The following is a 19,740-nucleotide window of genomic DNA, read 5'->3' on the forward strand; positions in this document are numbered from 1 at the left end:
AATGAGGGAGCCGTGTTGCTCCATCCGCGACCGCAGCCGATCACACACGAGCAAGAGAGAACAATGCAGGAAATAAAAATTTCTTCTTAGAGTTTAAATAAAACTGAATATCCATACAAGCAATTTCTCGAAATCTAGCAGAGACGAATGGATTCAAAGGGAACGAGATAAGTACTGCTGCAACGTCGACCTATTGAAGCTTCTTTATTCCGGGGAAGGAAGGAAGGACTGCGATAAGGGCGTCACCATACCCGACAGGATCTGCGAATGTCAAGAGTTCGTTCGTGGTTATTATGATTTGTAAAGTAATAAAAACATCACTCTTTTATCAGCTAAAGCAACGGGAAGAAAGATGTGTACCGCCATCTTTTCTAAGTATCTTGACCACCTCTCCAGATATGTCCGACTGTTCAAGAATCAAGAGAAATAAGAAAATAAAGATAAAGGGTTCGGACAAAAGAAAAGCCATCTTTAGAATCTGCATCCGATACAAACCTCGATAGGGATCTCTCCGCCTAGCTGGTCGATGTAGCAGAGCACCTGCCCCTCCTTTACTGTGTCATTCTGTTATGCAACGATAGTAAAAAAGGATCGAGTCAATAGGGAATGAGTATCTCACACTACAGATTGGATATCTTCTTTGTAATGCTGATTTACTATCAGAGTTAAAAACACGACAGTGATACTATTTCACCATGTATAGTCTCTAGGTGAAGTTAAGGAAAACCAGAGACATGTAAGCTACAGATGATTAAAACTATGAGAAAATTATTCAATTGCACACATCACATTGTAGACGCAAGAGACACAAAATCATTGTAAAAATCCCCATTCCAATTCCAATGGGACAAATATTGTACCAACCCCATTAAGGAAAAAACACACACACACACAGCTACCTCTTTGCAAGAAGGAGGGGCCTTCTTCCCTTTAATGGTCCTGGATCTTCTAAAAGACCCAACCTGCATTCAATATAAAGATAGTGTCACAAACATAATTAAAAGTCCATCATTCTTCATAGAAAAGAGCATACCCTTGGAGATTGAAGTATGACCAAGCCCTCATCTGCAGCCTTATCAAGCAGAGATTGAACTGCAACTTCGGCAGAAGCTGGTTTGGAGAGTGCCAGCGATGGTGATGAGGCTGAGCCATTTTGAGCAGGTGTCTCAACAACTGCATGAGCAGTAACGGGAGGAGCCAGAGGCTGAGTAGGTGCACTTTGTTCACCCAAGTCTCTTGAGACAGATAACTGGAATCCCCCGAGCTGATCATTAAAGTAAAAGATCAATCAAAACTGTAAAGGTAAAACTACAAGGCTAAAGAAGTGCCAAGCTTAATCGTGTACAACGAGAAAATAACATTGGAAATAGGACAAACAGCATACTTTAAGCTCAATTTCTGCAATTGATGTTGTGTCACATAGTACTGTCAAAAGAGATTCCACCTGCAAAATGAGATTTCAATAAGATGGCTGAAACTAGTTACAGAGACTGATGCCTAGACATTACAAATATTCACCAGTGCAGCAAGAAAAAGCATAAAAACTGACCTTTACGCATAAAGGGTCATTTTATCTAACATGTAATGTTGGAAGAAATAAAGGCTAGTTGACCCTTTCAAAGAGTCCGACTCTTACATATTTCTACATACGACTAAGAAATGTGGATGGCTGATTGTATTTACAGCAGATAGCACAAACAAATTATTGAAATCTTTCTTTTCATGATATCAGATCATCTTATTAATCATAAGGCCACAGCATGGCACACAACTCAATATTTAGGAAAATGCAAAATAAAGCTGATGTATATAAGTCTCTGAGCAACTTACCTCAAATGCATTCGGAATAAGTGGACTGACTGCATCAGTTGCTACAGTTGCTTTAGAATCGTCTTCCACACTGGCTTTTGCCGCTGTCAATGAAATAGAAGCTGCATTAGGAAGAGAAAGTGAAGGGTGCAATAGAAATAATGCCTTGCAAAAAAAGTGTGTGGACCAGCAGATGTTAAATGAAGAACAAAAAGGACTTGATTCAATCAAAAGATTGAAATGATTGCCTGAATTTATCTCACAATCATCCATCAATAACAAGCTCGTTCCGATTCACAAAAACAACCGACCATCAAACTGATCCTTGTATCAGGTTTATCACTACATTACATTAAGTAAATTGTCCCAATATTTTTATAAACAGAAGATGCTGGCATTAACAATATTCGAATCAGAGAGGCTAATGACACCCCAAATGGAGCTTGAAAAGAGCCAAAGAAAATCTACTCACAATCACCCTCAAAAGCCGAGCTTCGAAATGCAACAATCGACTTCTTCGGCCTTTGCAACAACACTAACCCATCAAATTCAACAATTCCGGGCGTCCTTACACCATGCAAGGTTGGTTGCAAAGTTCTTAATTTTGGCCTTGCAGAACCAAAATCAAAGTTCTTTATCTTAATGCCTGAAGGCCCAATACCACCTGCAACTATTAACCATCAGTCCATCATCATAAAAATCAAATCTTTTTTCGACCGAATGCAAGATTCAGGAAAACAGAAACACGAATCACACACACCAACTCTTCAAAAAAATCCAAATTCATAGAAGTAATTAAAAGAGAAAGCCTAATTGCAAAAACTCCACAATAACACGATCCGTAACGAATAAATTATAAATAGCATAGTTGGCAATAAAGTCAGCACGGATTGTATTTCCATGACATGTAAAAAGCATTGAACATTGAATTGCTGGGAGTTGAGAGAGAGAGAAAGCTTACACGCAGCCATTCGAAAATGGAGAAGAGAGAGCGAATCGTGGTGGCGGAGAAACAGTATATGAGCTGCGGTCGATGTTAACGAAGAAGAGAGCTATAGCTGTAATATTGTAATTTTTAATTTTTAATTCTCGTAATCATTATTATTTTTAATTAAAACACTATTGAAGCTTTACAAATTAATGAGGCTCTTTTTGGTCTATTATCACCAAGCTATTTGTTTTATACTTTCATTTTTATGTTGCATTAATTTCTCATATCATATTTATTTTTTCATAATAGTACATTAGTACAGTATTATATTCCGACATCATTCAATAAACTGTAAACACTAATATCCACCAATAACCTAACTACCAACTGCAATTCAAAGTTTCCCTTTTTCTGGTAATCTTTATCAAAAAGTTTATTTTCTCAATTCTCAAAAAATAATGTAGCTTTAGCCTTGCTATAGTTATAAGTTAAATAATGGAATTTGCAAAAAAATAGAAGAAAGGGTATACGTGAAAAATACTACTCCTATAAATCATCATTATAATCTTGGTCATAATCATATTTTTCCTTGTAGTCAGCGTAGCCATCTAATTCAGGATCTTCTTCGTGTTCGTGCTCCTCCACTGCCTCTGCCTCCGTTTTGCTTTTCTTGGGGTCCGGCTCATCCTGCTCAAGTTGCAAGATAACCAAGTTATTCATATCATTTTTCTGAGCTGAAGTGAAGTAAAAAAACTTCAGCATATGGAAGAAACGCCACTAACCGAATCAAGAAGCCCGTCCAGTAAGTCATATCGAATTCTTGAGCTCAACCTCTGCAAAGCATTATAGAATTCCAAACTAAAGTTTCCAGTGGATAAATGTCTAAAATATGTGGTAACATTTAGCTGATAAATTCTTTTGAATCAACATATTTGGCATGTTCTACTTATTTGTTATTGTAAAAGAGAAACACAAGCTTTCTAGTTATAATAACGATTCGTTTAAAAATTTCCGAGTTCTAACTAGATTTGGATAACTACAGATAGAGGTGAAGCAATACATACACCTGATTGTCCAATTTGTGAAGTTATTCAAAGCTGAGAACTAGATTTGTTTTCGAGAATTATACCTTTGCATCTAGCATTCCTTTTACTGCATCCCCAAAAGTTTGAGGAGGGCCACGGCTTTTTAACTCAGCAGCTCGCTTCTCTCGTTTGTCCTGGCTCATCCAACAGATATTTACACATTTGTCAATTATACTCAATGATTCAGCATACGACCGCAAAAGCATGTGCTGGTTCAATACCATGAAATTTATCAGGGCTATACCTTCCTGTTCTGTGCAGCAGCCGCAGCAAGTTGTCTTGCGCCTTCAACATCGTCTGAGCAGTTAGCAAAAGTGGCTTCAAAGGCTCTCTTAGCAGCTAATGCAGCTTCTTCTTTTGCTGCCTGCTCCTGTGATTATAAAACGGAAGATGCAATGTCACCTCAAATCATCACAAGAACAAAAATACAGTATAATTTAACAAACACAGTCCTTTACTAGTATAAATTCCATAATATCCTACAACAGGAGTACAATAAAAGAATCATTATTATCACATATTTCTTGAATGTCTCTTTCAGCACTACGGAAAATAGAAGATTTTTAGATATGTACCTCAAGATATTCTCTGTTAATCTCCTCCCAGACAGTCGTTTTCAACTTCTTCTCCTCCTCTGTGTTAATATACACATCCACCTGCCAGCATCTAACTTTTAGTTCAACAGTCAATGAATTTCAATTATACACATATTATGAAGTTCAAGGCTCATATCAAAATTACCCAAAAAGAAGTGTAGCAGAAGTATTTATCAAAAACTAAAAAAGAGGCAATCATTTTCAAAACCAAACAAGCTCAGAAAATTCACAAACCTCAGTGTCATCGATGTCCGATAAACTCTCTGACTCTTCCCAAGTAAAATCACTAGCATCCATTGTCTTATCAATAGTATCATGAATAGAGTTTGACTGACAGGTAGCTCCTGGTATCATCAATTAAATTTGTAAATGCTCAATTAACATAAAGCATATGCTGGAATATCTCACTATAAGAATTTAAAATCGGCATGCCTGTTGAATCATGGTCTGGTGGTGGTTGTGTAACATCATTTTGAGTTGTAGTCTTGATTCTCCTTTGCTCATCAGACTAAAAAATTCATGAAACACAATATTACTGTGATATGAACAGTAATATGTTACACACCAATAAATTCAGGATTTTCAACTCACAAAATACAAAGAAAAAGGAAAGAAAATCAAGAGAAATGCAGCTAGAAGGAAACTTTTTATACTACTCACTTTGGAAGGACAACATAAAGAATAATCTTAAATCCATTCCCATACCTAAATCTTTTATACTACTCACTTCAAATTTGCTCTAGACAAATATAATAGAATTTTCAAAACTCTCAAGGTGAAGAAATACGAATTGCAGGAGGGCGAGGGGGGTTGATAGAGTGTAAGAAATTACATTTAAGAGTATGGAGTTGGTCTCGGTCAGGTCAGGAAACATTGGCGAATCCTGATTCTCAGAGCAGTCAGCAGTAGCTTCCTCAGCCATTATCCTTTTCCTCTCAGCACGCTGGAAAGCTGGAGGCTCGGATCCACCACTCAGGCCTCCAGATATTATCATGAACTGCAATAACAAGTTCAAGCACTGTAAATAAAGATAATAATAAAGTCAAAATGATCTATTATAGGTTGAGAGATTACATCTTTGTAGCATTCATTACAAAGACCATAAGCAAAATGAGGAGGATCCTCATGACCCTTATGCTTGCAGAGGAGTTCACCATTCTTAGATGCCTTTTGCCCCGTATTGAGTGACTTCATTTGCGACGCCTCTTCACCAATTTTTTTTTCCAGAATGTCAAACTCCTCTGACTTCTTCTCAAACTCCTCAATCTAGTTAGAACTCAGAAGTTAATGACAAAATGCCTTATAGATCCCATGAAAGTGAATACACTATCTTCATCATTATATGAATGGTGCCAACAGTTTAAATGAATAAACAAAGCCCGAGATAAAAATATGCAACCACTTTTTAAGAGTACCGTTTGAGGTAGACGTAGACTTATCCCATCAGTGCTAAAGACAAGAATAGTAAGAACATAAATAAAAGTAAACACTCTTTCTTTATTTACAATGATCATATAACAATATTTCTTACTGACAACAAAACAATAGGAAAAACTTTGCACCCTCAGAAACATTAAGAATGAACTGAGAGACAAGTTTTAAAGCTGCTTCAGTGCAGATCTTTTTCTTACCAAGTACAAATGTTTTGAAAACTAAGCATAACAAAGCAATTAAAATCAGGGTAAAACATACCGTTAAACCTCCCGAATCAGTACTTTCAAATTCAATCAACCGCTTTGTCAATGTTGCTTCACAGATGTGGACTGTCTTAATCTGACAACAAATCGGAAACCTGGATTACATAAAGTTCCTCGAGCAAAACATGTTTTTCTAATTTCTACAATCTCAGCAACATAAGGAAGCTAAAGCAGGAAATTACTAGTGACAAACAAATGAAATTCGGAGTAGTACTCTATATTGAAAAGGAAAATTAGGTTTCAGCGAAATAATCAACTATAATATGAATTGCATTAGCCCGACAATGCCTTTCTCATTACATAGTTTTTCATGATCCCGCCAAAACTTTTGAACCATTGGCAATACAAAATATTAAGCCCAAAGAGGTCTTCCTTTGTCCATGTATAACCATCCCTAACACTAATGATGCCATGTTCCATGAAACCTTAGTCTTCCATAATGTCCAATTCACACAAATGAAAATGATTATAAGATGCACCGCATGCACTATTAGTCTAGTTTATTAGGAAAGATAGTCTAGTTTATTAGGAAAGAAATACATCTTCCTGGTTATATATCATGTAATTTATGTTGAACATCACTCACAATATTAGACTTTGAACAATCATGACCATGTGCAAGAGCAGATATATAAAGTGCAGCTCCGCATAATCCACTTGGTTTCCTCCCAGTCTGCAAGATTTACAGGATGTCATTGACATAATGTTATCCTAACAAATAGAAAATGAGAAATATTTCATTCCCTTTTCACCTGCATCCAATCACGCTTCATACTAGCAACAATCTGAAGTGCAGTTTTGGGAATATTTTTATCTCTGTTTTTGAACAGACCTACAAATGAGAGTTAGAATGTCACTACTGAACAACAGTCAACTTTGATGATAAAAATGTATGAGCATATCCTACTTTTAGAAATGCTATTTACATATCACAACAGGAGATTGAAGGTACGTACGGTCAGAAAATCGGTGAATGAAAAGGCTAGGATCCACAAGGTTCTGAATAAGAGGGTTTTCTTCAAGGCTAAGAACTTTGCATAGCTGCAAAAAGACCGCCCCTAGCACGTAACTGTAATACATACATAAGCGATTTCAATATCTAAAGAAACAATGGATTATAGTTTTACAAGAGTGTTGTCCTTTACTGATCACTCTATGACTATGCTCTATATGGAACAGGACTTGGTTGGCAATCAAATCAAGAGTAAAACTATACAGATAACTATAAGCGAGTTAACAGTTTTGCCTGGGTCAAAATAGAAAGCGCAGCAGATGGTCATCCTTGATGCCATCCCATTGGAACCAAACATGGAATTTCAACTCCATACTCATTTTTTTAGATTCAATATATCCTTTTCAGCACCCAATAATACACTAACGGTCGATATCAGCATACAGATCCTTGTTTGATTCTTTTATAACTGTCCCTCTTATCAGGATTGAAAAATAACATCTTCCTATGGACTGTCCCCAAAAGTAAGACGCTGACGACACTGGTCAGTCACAACACAAATGGCAGTGGCAATAGCAGCCAATGGCATAACATCAATCATAAGGCTAAAGGTGTGAACCCTTTTCGACAAACAAACAGTAAGAGTCACCAAATCCCCCAACCTCCTCTAAAAGAGAAACCAGGTACCAACCCCCACACATTATGAAGTAGTTCAGTCGTACAATTAGTAATTTTCTCATCATAAAAATATATTGAATCTTTAGGCGCTTGTTCTACTCTTTTTGAAAGTCCTCCCACAATCTGCAGTAGAATCTCCCCAACCATCAGGTTTCTCGATCAATAATAAAAGAAAATCACAAAAAATAACTTCCCATGAAATGCTAAAGCCAAATCCAAGACCTAAGATGCACTAAACATGTAAGTGGCATTTCCTTATATGCAACCATATAAAAATGGAGGATGGAGCTGGAAAAGTAAGAGTTCAACATATATGCTCGAATTATTACAGGCACCCAAGGGTAGTGCAGCCTAAAAAATAACCAAACCTAGTTCTATATCTTATACCTACAACTCAGGAGATGTTGTGACGTTGCGTTGTTCAGAATGAGTATTTTCTGGTATAAAGCTGGCTCATTCCATTAAAAAGCCTCTCCTATGCAGACTATTTCACCTTTAAAATGTCTCAACATGCATAAAGGAGAATCGAGATTACATTGATAAAATGATTAGACTACATATATTACACACCAACAAATGCAAATACAAATACATCACCCCCCCTCCCACACACACGCACACACAACCAAAACAAAAACACTACATAATTGATTTATTTTCTAAAGGGAGGAGGAGAAGAAGAAAGAAATGAAATTCCACGTACACATTTATCCTTAGATGTTCTGAGAATTCAATTAGAAGAAATGGTTTATTTTCCATCCTGCACAATCAAGAGAAAAACAATCAAAGTTTGATATGTAGAAGATATATTTCCATTATAATCTCCAACCTTTAGTCACGCAATTTTAATAGCATATTATTATATTGGGAACATATCTGCATTAGTTGCATTACAATGCTATATGTCTGCCTTCCTTTTGCAAAGGATTAAAAAAACCATCACTTTATTTGTTTCATTACCTACACATGATGTAAACACAAGCAGCATGCACTTGTTCTCTCCTGCGACCCTTTGTGAAGTTTTTACGAAGTGCCAACTGTAAGTGTCATAACAATTACTGATATTGATTGCTCACCAACAAAATGTCTAAAATCTTGGATGTAATGGAAGAGCTGTACCTCATAAAGCCTAAGAGCTATATTAGCTTTATCTGCACCACCCTGAATTTCCAAGGCAGACATTATACTCAGGATTCCGTCATATGCTACAAAACAAGGTCGCCATTATATATATAAGCGAAATTTCACAAGACTATAAGCAGCATTTAAAACCATGCTAGTTATGAGCAACTGATAGAACTCTATTATTGCTAGCCAATCATCTAAGTGTACTTTACTACTGCAAGCATGCATTAGAACCAAAACCAATTAATTAGAGTTTTCATGCTTAACCAGCTTAAAAGTCATAAATTGTAGAAACAGTAGAAATTACAGAATAACAGGAGTGTAATAATCTTTAGTTTGTGAGAACCTTTATGGGTGTAGGGCTAGATATCTATAAGCCATTTTAACAGACAAATAGTGAGTTGGGACTTCAAAAGAAATGTTAACAAGTTTAAATTTTTAATCTTCACCCAGGAACTATTGACAATTGCCTCCAGCATCAACACGGAATGCCCCTCTCAGTAGAATAATTAGGCATAAGGAATAAAGAGTTATGAAGTAAGTAGCAAATAAAGTTACCATCGTTCAGTGTCCTCTGCCTAGATTCAGAAATATGCTGGATGGACCTCACAAGAATACCTGCCGCTCGGGACTGGATAAATTTGTATTCATCAATATATAAAATCACGAATAGCTTAAATGAAACACCAACTAAATGTTATCCTTTGATATAAAAATTCAATAATTAGCAAAGCATGTTGTTCCAATCTCTCAGGTAAGCAAAATCCTTAGATTTTTGATTTACCATCAATGTGAAAGGTACTGAAAGATAGGTGGTGATTAAGTTTCAAACTAATCGTAACATCACAAACCTGTCCATCAGCTCCTTTCACAAACTGAGTTTCCTCTGTAAACATATCATCAGCAACAACACTGCCGCAATTGACACAGCATCTGCACATTATTATGCCACACAAAGGCATCAATCGTATACCACAAAAAAAAACGTCTATATCTACGAGGCCTTACATTCTTCCTTCATTGTGAGATATCGCAACTTTTCTCACACAGGTAAAACACCATGTTGCCATCGCAGGCAGCCCTGGACATGATGGCATTATGCATTTAACCAAAAACATCACCAATTTAACGATACACAAGTGTATATAACTCACCTGAAGAGAGCGGATTAGCACAATAAGTTTGTGCTAATAATTTTGCAACCGCGGCGGCGCAATTGGAAGGAATTCCGATCACGGCGGATTCATAATTCAGTTATGAAAAAATGATTTGGTGTGAGGTTTTTTTGAGTTTTTGAGTTGAGTATTTTTTTTTAATGATTAAATATAATACTCCTTACTTATAAAATCCTTAACTAAATAAGTATAATTATCTCAAGATTAAAGGAAACAATTATGGAATATAAATAAGTATATAAGGAAATAGAAAACCACCAAAATCCCACTGCAATTTAAGTTGACAATTTTTTATTTGACTTCTATTCTAATTTATAGTTTATCAAGTTCAAATCTTACCAATATCTGTAAAGATTATTTATATCTATGCTATATCAAGTTCAAATCTCACCCATAATCTGTAAAGATTTATTTATTGTTATGCGCTAGTGTGACTTGCAAACTTCTAATGTAGATCATCTTATAAATACTAATATAAACATAAATTAATATCATTATTCAGATCATCTTCAATCATATACAAATGTCATTTTGGTCGTAAGATTAATACTCAAAAATTGTAAAAAATTTAAGTTTAATGCAAATACTTGGAATAAAATTATATCAAAGCATCATCCTTTAACATGCAATCCAGATGTTATTTGGTTTCATAGTTTAGTTTAACATGCAATCAAGAAAAGTTGCATTCTTAGTATTTCAGAGAAAAAAGTGAAACAAAATTAATTTAATTGAAATTAATAAGTAAAAATATATTAGAATACTGGTTTTATTATGCTCAGTCCCAAATAATTGTCACATTTCCTCCCTTTTTAATAAAATATACTCTCTCTTGCTAATATACTCATATGCTGTACTACATAAATCCTATTGCAATTTCATACGCCAACTTTTATTTACAATTTTTTTTATTCGATTACTACTAATTATTCTATACTATAAATCGTCTTATATAGTATTTGCTAATTTACAATTGAATCTACCACTAAATATTATTGCCAAATATATCTAAGGCAACAATGGATTGTGAGAAGAGTATATATCTTTTTCTCTATCTCTTTTTTCCTCTCTTTTTTTCCCAATGGTATATTAACTCATTAAAATTCTCAAGCAAAAGTACTCATTAACATTATTTGGTATTTTAAATTTTAAATTTTTTTTTTTGTTTGTATTTTTCGTATGTTACTGCTGTTAGACTTTTTTTATTCATATTAAAAATTATATAGTATTTAGTATTATATATTATCCAGATACTACCATTTTTACATCAAAATATTTTTAAAGAATATATTATAAAATTTAAATAGAATTTATTTTTATTTCCAATCCAATTTTAATTCCCTGATTTATCTCCTTGATTAAACAAAAAGGTAATACATGCACTAAATAAAAAATTTGTCTACAATCCAATGGTAATTCCCTAATTTATCTACTTGATTTTACCATTGGGCAATCTACAAACTGAGTACTACTTAATTATAGTTTATCAAGTTGAAATCTCACCAACATCTCTTCACATAAATAATACTAGTACAGTAGTACTGCTATCTCATTAAGCATGCATGCAAGCTGCATGTTTGCTATCATTGTTCAATATTGGTTTCAAACAGCATCAACAATGAAACAAAATTCAAGCGATCTACAAGAAAATTGTAGATTAAAATAAAATATAGCAACAAACAATATACTCCTACTATTTAATACTTAATATTTATAAATTACATTAACTATGATTCGTAAATAAATTAGCAGCAAATAATATACTTGGAACTTAGATTTCTAAATTGAATTTAAAATTACAGAATATTAAAATTTAGATATTTTGCTCACTACGTAGTAAATAAAGTTTAAAGAAAAATCTACCAATAAATAGTTTATTCAAAATACTTATTTTAGGATTGCAACAAATACGATATACAAATGCTTAAATACTTTTTTTAAATTATGATTTATAAATTATTAAATGTTGGAAGGCATAGAAACAATGAAATAAAAATTCTCAATCCAAAAATACCAACTAAACTATAACTGCACTAAATCAAAAAAATTGTACTCAATCCAAAATTCTTAATTCATTTAACTCATCCCGGCACCTACTTTTGCTTTAGGGTCGGCAATGTAGGCTCGATCTCAACAATTCACTACTCGACATACGAATTGGACGAGGACGAGCTACCATCCGAGTCGGACTCACTTCCATCAATCACTATATTGGACAAGTATATTGGACAAGGCAGAAACAGATCTAGTCGACGAATTGCCCAAGTCAGTCTGCTCGCAAATAAACAACAAATTAAATCATTAAAAAAACAGATTTATACTCTTTTCAATTGTTATAAAGTGACACATTACACAAACCTTAATTTCCTCCTCCTCACGTATATCATCAAAAAGAACTCGACCGCATAAGTTACAGCTTCTGCACATGATTATGTCAAACAAATATATAACCGAACTATACTTATCATAAACCAAATAAAAAACAACAAATTTAAGAGTTTTTTCAATATATATACGAAATAACTTTAACCGGCCTTACATTTTGAAGCCGTCCTTGTAAATCTTACATCTTGTTCCACAGTGACTACACCATTCCAATTTCATAATGGAATTATGCATTTGAATGTAACGAGTTGGAATAAATAATTTGGGGAAGTACTTATTTTTAAAGAGGGGATAACAAGTTTAACCCTAACAGAATCCTTAATCTACGTAAAGGAAACAAATATATATGGAATACAAGGAATTAAATAGATAACCACAAATATTTTATTTGACTGATATACGGAATATAAGTATCACCCGATTCTTTTGTTTATCCTTTATTATATTAATAATGAAACAAAATCTAACAAATCTAAACGGTTAAAATAGAACGTACCATGAGAAATAATATTATACTTAAAGCAGCTTAATTATATTTGTAAAATATTATAAATGTGATTAAATAAAATCATAGCAACAAATAATTCAACTTATGATTCAAAAATATTACCAATTTGTGTTAGGAGGCATGTGATTTGTCGAGAGAGTTAACTAATGAACTTGAAGTAAATGCATGCTAAAGCAACGTTTTATTTGAAATACACATTAAATACCTACTCCTATGTTTGAACTGTAATTAAAAATAAAACTCCCAATTAATCAAGATTAATCAAGAGGAGAGGTTGAGAGATTTCCGAGCCGTTCTCTTCCTAAACAAAGAGAGTAGAAAACCCCATAAACAAAAAACAACAAAACCACAACACAAATTCCACAACCTAATAATCACCCCTTTTCTTAACCACGTCGTCGTCATTGGCCATACCAAAGGTATGCTTCACCGCGTCGGCCTTCACCAGCTCGGTAGCTTTGGTCGTGAGAGGGACATTTTTGTATGATGGAGTTCTGTGAAAATATGTATGGATAAGAGAGGAGAGCCACGAGTCCTACTGTGTGACACGTGTATGTATGATTCAGCATTGAGCTTTGTTCATTTCATTTTATATTTTACTATTAATTTCATAATAATTTATTAATTCTCTGTCCCAAAGTGAATGATGGGTAATTCCTTAATGGATGAAGATATGAATTCACACATATAATGACTCAATTTTGCAAATAAATCAATGCTGTGTCAAAATTTTCATTGGACTCCGATTACAAGTACATAAGGGAAGTAGATGAATCCAAATAAGAAACTGTCACTTGGTAAAAAAAATGCCAAAAAAAGAAAGCGTTCAAAAAAATACATCAATTCATAAGTTGACAACAACATATTGATTTCATTGAAACAAATATACATTAGTCTCTGTATTAATATCTGAGTAATTCATCTCTTTCATCCAGTCAAAAATGCTGCTACTTTCTGCTTCAGCATTCAGAAGCTTGAAGAACAGCAGCTATGCCTCCACCAATTTTCCAAATACTACCAAACTTGGAATTCCTTTTTTTAGTTGCCATCTTAGTCAACGACAAGCTAATCCTACTCCGGCAATCAAAACAATCTCAGATAAAGCTCGCCGATATATTAAGACAAGAATCCCTGTGAAACAAGAAAGAAATCAGTAAATCAAGGAGTGCTATTATAGAGGAGTTTCTGGTTGTAATATCATAGAATATTCAGACAACATGGATTCAAGAGGAAGTCATGTTTACATGTTCTCTACTTTTAGTTTCACTGGGGTTGAAACATGGATTCTTCACCAAACTACATCTGAATGCAAAAAATGATTAGACAGGTGCAACTTAAAGTTCAGAACTGCATCATACAGCACTCACAAAGAACTTGTTTCAACATTCGGTAATAGTTTCTTTTTTGGAAAAAATTAGGCATGATGGCCTAAGAAACTGTATTCATTTTTATTGAGAATTCTATGCCAAAGAGGAGTATACATAACAGAACCCGTCTAGAATAGATCAAGCCTTAATGTCATAGGATGTTAAAGCTAATAACTACTTAATGATCAAGGTTTTGCATTGATTATGTCTTTTAGCATTATTGGAACATTGTTTAATATAACAAATATATACTGAATGATGACACTTGTAAACAACTTTCAATTTCTTACCCGAAGTGTGCATGTGAGACCACTATATGGGACTATCTGCTGTTGCTTGTAGAACACAAATATCGGAGCATGTACTCATTAGATGAGCATGTATCTGCCAAATCTTGATGTAAGGTGGTAACTGCCTTTTGCAAGGATTTCAGGGCAGGAAGCAGGTTTCTATTATTCTGCTGAATAGAACTTCCGTGGGCTTTGCAGAGTTCCTGTCAAATAGAAGACAATCCAAAATCCAAAGGAATACAGATCAGAAATGATGGATGGAGATGCAATTATATAGGGAATGTCAGCAAGAATTGTTTTAGCTTTGTATAACCTGGCACCATCGGAGGATGAACTCTAAATGCGGAGACTGCTCTAGAAGATCCCCAAGCGCCTGCACTAATCTCAGCAAATATCTGAAGGGGACTGATGAAGCAACAGCTGGTATATCTACAGGACTAACAGCAACTATACACTTCTTTATTAAGGTATCTTCATTCAGGCGAAGACTGAGTATCAGAGCTCTTTTTGGTTCATCCTCTTTTAGAGCTGCATCAACTGCCTGTTCGAAAGGTAAATTAACATTAGATCAGACAAACTAAGAGTTACACTTGCACATCAATAAAGACAGGATGTGCTGAATGGCTATCGAGAAAGAGGCTATACAGCAAATCATGGAATTTTTTATTTTTAATTCATGCGAAATAGATGTGACTGGACAATGGCCAAATATCTGAAGGAGCTTTTCCACTGAATATTAGTAATGCTCACCTCTGGTGTAACGTCAATGTCCAGATCAGTGGGATCAAATATAAAGGACTCGTCCATGGAATATATCAGTACCCCTTCTGTAGTTGCAGCAGCCCAGCTTCTTCCAGTCGGAGCAATTCTCAAACACTTCGTACGAATAATAGGTCTACCATGGTTGGGCATTGATCCAGGAAGATCATATGCCAATTTTTTTTGTGATTGCTTATCCACTCCTTCCTCGGTGTCACTGTCATCATCGTCTATCAAATCTAATGGTCCAGCTTCAGTCATATTCTTTGAGTTTAAGAAATCAAGGACCCCATCCAATGATAAATTATGAGTTATCTGGAATCTTCGTAACAGTACCTGATATTGTAAAAAAATCAGTACACCATGAAGATAAATATGGTACATAGAATCGGAAAATCATTAAGAAGCAGATATAGCTTTTTTCCCACAATATAACAAACGCCTCGATGAAGAATTACTGACAAATAAGTAGTAGAATAAGACTAACAAAGAGAACAAATTTAGGTTGGAACAAACCTGATCGGCAACATCGTACATACAGATGTATTTGCTACTTCCCCCAGCTAATATGTAGCTACCATCAGCAGAGTAATTCAAAGTTGTGAAGCACTTTCCAGCAGAGGAGTTCGCAGCTGACCTACGATCAGTCATGAGTCGCCCACCAGCAATGTCTCTGCGGCCTTCAATTGTGAACATTTCTAAGCCTTCTAGTGTATCCCAAAAATGAATTTGCCCATCTAGTGTGCTACAAGCTAGCTGTTTGCCATCCGGTCGATAAGTAAGTGTAAGAACATCATGTGTATGTTCAAATTTTTCAACACCGCCTTTTCCTGAAAATACATCCCACAGGCGCACAGTTTTGTCCCAAGAAGAGGAAGCCAGGATGGACTTCAGAGAGAGAAAGAAGGGAAAAACGTTAGATTAAGTAGCATAGCAAGAATAACAAGGTTGCAGGAATGTGATACAAGAAGATGACATTGTTTATATACAATCAGAGCGTTGCCGAACAATGATCACAAAAAATATATGACAACATTGAGGTTTTAGAGATTTATGTGTAATGTAACCCTGAAAAACTTACAGTATTGGGAGAAAACATTAATCCATGAACAGGACCCTCGTGACCGCTGAGAACATCCAATAACCGGCCCGTCTTCATTGACCAAACAAATATCTAGGGGCATTCATGCAAATATCATCTCATCAGTAAACCATAGAGAAATATCACAGAGAGTTTAAGCTTTCAAATCTATATAAAGAAAATATCCACACCTCAAATGAATCAAGAGTTCCAGCACAAATCACTTCACCACTCTGATCTGCTGCCAGGGAAACAAATTGCTTAGGCGTAGGGGTAACAAAGGTTTTAAAGTTTCGATAACGGAACAAATCCCAAGCGCGAACAGTCCCATCCAGAGAGGCACTAAGAAGACAATGGTTATTAGGCATGAAATGCAGTGCAGTGACAGCATTTGTATGCTCAGAGAATGTCACAAAGCAGAAGCCTGAAGAGGCCGTCCAAACCTGTAAAAGCAGTAATATTTCAATATTTAGCAAATGACCACATAAAGAAATTTGAACCTTGAAGGGCATAAAATTGCACAACTATCACTATTTTGTTTCATATTTGGTCGTCCGTCTAGACCAAAAAAATAGAAGTTACTAAATCATTACTACATTGAATGGATGTCTTATCATTGATCACCGCTACGACTTAAAACAATGACACAAAGCAAACCAACACCATATGGAACAGTAAATAATAATGGCAATGTGCTTACCTTGATCTTGTTATCATCTGCTCCTGTAGCCAATAGCTGTGAATCTGGCGAATAAGCAATGCAATTCACATCAAAATAATGACCCTGCTGCTTCAATATATAACTCTCCGATTTCCACTCCCACACAAGCAACTGCCCTAGCTTTGCACAACCAAATGTCAACCAATTCCCCAGATCATTAAACACAGCTGTAGTGATTTTCTCCCGTGAAATTGATAGCAAGTGAAGGCAAACAAAATCAGGCATCTGATACAACGCAAACACCCCATTAGAGAATCCCACCACCACCAAATCAAGCCCTCTGTGATAATCACATGCTGTTAACTTTGCCTGTGCTTGCATAAAAAAGTCCTTTTTCAACAAGCTCCACTTCTTTTTGTGTAATAAGTGCTCATCATCTTCATCACCGTCTCCAATAGCACCAAGATCCTTCCTTTCTTCTGCATCCTGCCTCTGCTCCGGCGTCCCCGGAGAATCAGGCTCTGAACAATCTTCCTCCATTTTAGTAGGTTCGGGATCATTGCTACTATATCCCCACGTAAAAATCGCACCGTCGCGCGATAAAGTATAAACCTTCGTAACATCATTGGTCTTCTTATCAACCCCAAAGAAAGTTCCCACAATGGTGTCTCTATGCCCCAAAAATAAGAACGGCTTACTATAGCTATTTTTCTTCTTCTTCCCTTTGCTCAAATAAAAAAGCCTCCCAGTCAAATCCTTAGACCCGACGACTAAGTAATCCGAGCTAGGGCTCCAATCCAGCGACGTAATCCGATCATTACAATCAGAAAATGTCCTAATCAACTCAAACGGGAAGAATTCCTTCCTGAATCCCGGGGATCGCCATATCTGTAGAAGCTTACCCGCGGCGACGGCGATTAAGCGACCGTCGGGGCTGAATTTGACGTCGGAGACGGGATGCTTGAAGGAGAGACGGTGCAGGACGGCGCGGCGGGGGAGGTTGATGAAGAGACAGCGGTTGTTCTCGTCGACCGTGAGGAGGAAGACGCCGTCGGGTGAGGCGGCGATGCGGCGGAGATTGGTGGAGGCCTGGCAGGGGAGGGTTATGGTCTCCGACTTGAGGAGATCGGTGACGGAGACGCGGTTGCCGACCGGAGAGACGAGGAGATTGTTGTTGACGATGGCGGCGTTTCCGCCGCGGTAGGGGGCGCCTAACAAGTTGTGGAACCTGTAATTCATGGTGAATTTGGGTTTGCACAAATGGTTTAGGGTTTTGGCGGTGAAGCGTTCACTGCTCTGTTTGCTTAAACCCTAAAACTCAGTAGCTATGAAGCCGAGTTAAAAAGGTGATTTTGATTTAAAACATTTCTACTGGTCTTATTCTTTATATAAATGATGTGTTTTGTTGATGATTAAATTATTTTATTAAATAAATAAAATAAAACACTTAATTTAACTTTATTTTGAACATCGAAAAATATGTTTTTCTGTACTGATTGAACAAAGTGCAAAATGGTTTGTGGTTTAATATTCGTTTTAGAATCTTATAAAATAAAGAGGGAGTAATTTTTCTTGGGTCCGCAAGCTTCGTCAAGTTATTAATTTTAGTATGTAGCATTTGAAAATATACATTGAATTTTGATTTAATATTATTTGAGCTATTTTTTAACGGTTTCAAACTTTTTTAGACAAAAATACATCCAAGGCTATAAAGGGCTATTCTGTCTATTTATCCTCTTCTTCATTATAATATTGAGAGAACTATCTTTTTTGGTACATGAACTTTACAAAAATATCATTTTTGGTTTGAGCTTTATTTCCTTCTAAATTCGATCCCAACGAGTCTTTCTCATTCATCCTCTCTCACTCTTCAACATAACAATTTCACTTCCTCTCTCCCTAATTCATGAAGCTCTGGTGTCAAGCTTAAAATCCTCAACTCTTGATCACAATTCTCTCTTTGAAAAATTCCTCAATTGTTTAACGAGCTTGTTTTTTTTCAAGGAGTTGGATTTGAGTCACAACAAATTTGGAGGAATCATTGATGAAATTGGATTAAGAGAGAGTAAATTGATTGAAATACCCTTCATTAGTTTGAGCTTATTTTTGTCCAAAAAATTTTAAAACATTGAAAAAATAGCTCAAATAATATTAAATTAAAATTTATAGATCTCAAAAGCTATTTTTAAATATTACGGATCAAAATTAATATCTTAACAAAATTTGCAAACCAAATAAAATGTTCCCTCTAAAATTAAGTAGAATTTGACTAAAAAAATACTATCTTTTCATTATAAGCGATCTAATATTCAAACTCTCTTCGGTCCTTTTTCTTCCATTTTAGTTTCATTATATGAAATTCCATTTGAAAAACATCTATTGTTGATTTAATGTGGAAAGTTATCAGACATGCCACGGTCAATTTTAATTTAACAAAAGTCATTTTACTTTTGAAATAAGGTTAATAGTATATAAATTAATTAAAGTTGTTAATATTTTAAAAAAATTACGAGGTATCTCATTTCAATAATTCTCGGGGTACAGACATGAATATTTCCTCTCTCTCATTTAGAGAACGTTAAAAAAATTTTAAAAAAAATATTTATAAGAATTATTTAAGTAATAGAGAAAATACTTACAAGAA

The 19,740-nt window shown here is 35.2% G+C and overlaps 3 protein-coding genes and 1 long non-coding RNA gene across 5 annotated transcripts; all 4 read right to left on the reverse strand.

The window, feature by feature from the left end:
- Positions 1 to 64: 64 nt before the first annotated feature.
- LOC125204705 (uncharacterized) lies at positions 65 to 2,908 on the reverse strand. The gene is made up of 9 exons (XM_048103418.2): positions 2,771 to 2,908; positions 2,282 to 2,473; positions 1,831 to 1,913; positions 1,385 to 1,444; positions 1,034 to 1,264; positions 900 to 962; positions 496 to 564; positions 361 to 406; positions 65 to 261 (listed from the first exon to the last, which is right to left on the reverse strand). Exons 1-9 carry the CDS (start codon positions 2,778 to 2,780, stop codon positions 191 to 193), a joined length of 825 nt encoding a protein of 274 aa, XP_047959375.2. The 5' UTR covers positions 2,781 to 2,908; the 3' UTR covers positions 65 to 190.
- Positions 2,909 to 2,996: 88 nt separating this feature from the next.
- Positions 2,997 to 9,943, reverse strand: LOC125204702 (transcription factor IIIB 60 kDa subunit-like). The gene is made up of 19 exons (XM_048103414.2): positions 9,882 to 9,943; positions 9,725 to 9,806; positions 9,432 to 9,504; positions 8,868 to 8,953; positions 8,709 to 8,785; positions 8,452 to 8,508; positions 7,075 to 7,187; positions 6,871 to 6,950; positions 6,705 to 6,791; positions 6,114 to 6,194; positions 5,496 to 5,687; positions 5,254 to 5,418; positions 4,854 to 4,929; positions 4,656 to 4,765; positions 4,401 to 4,481; positions 4,070 to 4,195; positions 3,870 to 3,959; positions 3,523 to 3,573; positions 2,997 to 3,427 (listed from the first exon to the last, which is right to left on the reverse strand). The coding sequence occupies exons 1-19, from the start codon at positions 9,941 to 9,943 to the stop codon at positions 3,287 to 3,289; spliced, it is 1,830 nt and encodes a 609-aa protein (XP_047959371.2). The 3' UTR covers positions 2,997 to 3,286.
- Positions 9,944 to 12,023: 2,080 nt separating this feature from the next.
- LOC148923436 (uncharacterized) lies at positions 12,024 to 13,430 on the reverse strand. Its single transcript, XR_016133051.1, has 3 exons — positions 12,585 to 13,430; positions 12,404 to 12,464; positions 12,024 to 12,316 (listed from the first exon to the last, which is right to left on the reverse strand). It is a non-coding gene; the product is annotated as an uncharacterized LOC148923436 (long non-coding RNA).
- A 207-nt stretch (positions 13,431 to 13,637) lies between these two features.
- On the reverse strand, positions 13,638 to 18,443 carry PWP2 (periodic tryptophan protein 2). Of its 2 annotated transcripts, XR_007173925.2 has the most exons (9): positions 17,136 to 18,443; positions 16,627 to 16,878; positions 16,436 to 16,528; positions 15,871 to 16,242; positions 15,346 to 15,690; positions 14,909 to 15,136; positions 14,596 to 14,798; positions 14,183 to 14,240; positions 13,638 to 14,069 (listed from the first exon to the last, which is right to left on the reverse strand). XR_007173925.2 is itself a non-coding variant. In XM_048106306.2 (8 exons), the coding sequence occupies exons 1-7, from the start codon at positions 18,333 to 18,335 to the stop codon at positions 14,628 to 14,630; spliced, it is 2,661 nt and encodes an 886-aa protein (XP_047962263.2). In that variant the 5' UTR covers positions 18,336 to 18,443; the 3' UTR covers positions 13,638 to 14,069; positions 14,596 to 14,627. The 2 variants fall into 2 exon arrangements, 1 of the variants encoding a protein (XP_047962263.2); XM_048106306.2 differs by lacking the exon at positions 14,183 to 14,240.
- Positions 18,444 to 19,740: the final 1,297 nt, after the last annotated feature.

The sequence above is a fragment of the Salvia hispanica genome, chromosome 6 (assembly GCF_029641045.1).
Source record: "Salvia hispanica isolate PSC_SH4W2 chromosome 6, Shi_PSC_v1, whole genome shotgun sequence".
In the NCBI taxonomy this organism is placed as follows: Eukaryota; Viridiplantae; Streptophyta; class Magnoliopsida; order Lamiales; family Lamiaceae; genus Salvia; species Salvia hispanica.

Excerpts from the sequence above, each read along its gene's own strand:
- LOC125204705 (XM_048103418.2), bottom strand. Across the intron at positions 963-1,033 it reads TCATACTTCAATCTCCAAGG|GTTGGGTCTTTTAGAAGATC; the intron begins GTATGCTCTTTT and ends TATTGAATGCAG. Across the intron at positions 262-360 it reads GATACTTAGAAAAGATGGCG|ATCCTGTCGGGTATGGTGAC; the intron begins GTACACATCTTT and ends TGACATTCGCAG.
- LOC125204702 (XM_048103414.2), bottom strand. The coding sequence starts at position 9,943 with ATGGCAACATGGTGTTTTACCTGTGTGAGAAAAGTTGCGATATCTCAC. Across the intron at positions 3,574-3,869 it reads AAGGAATGCTAGATGCAAAG|AGGTTGAGCTCAAGAATTCG; the intron begins GTATAATTCTCG and ends AATGCTTTGCAG. Across the intron at positions 3,428-3,522 it reads TGGACGGGCTTCTTGATTCG|GATGAGCCGGACCCCAAGAA; the intron begins GTTAGTGGCGTT and ends CAACTTGAGCAG.
- PWP2 (XM_048106306.2), bottom strand. The coding sequence starts at position 18,335 with ATGAATTACAGGTTCCACAACTTGTTAGGCGCCCCCTACCGCGGCGGA. Across the intron at positions 16,243-16,435 it reads TAATGTTTTCTCCCAATACT|TCCATCCTGGCTTCCTCTTC; the intron begins GTAAGTTTTTCA and ends CTCTCTCTGAAG. Across the intron at positions 14,799-14,908 it reads TCATCCTCCGATGGTGCCAG|GAACTCTGCAAAGCCCACGG; the intron begins GTTATACAAAGC and ends TCTATTTGACAG.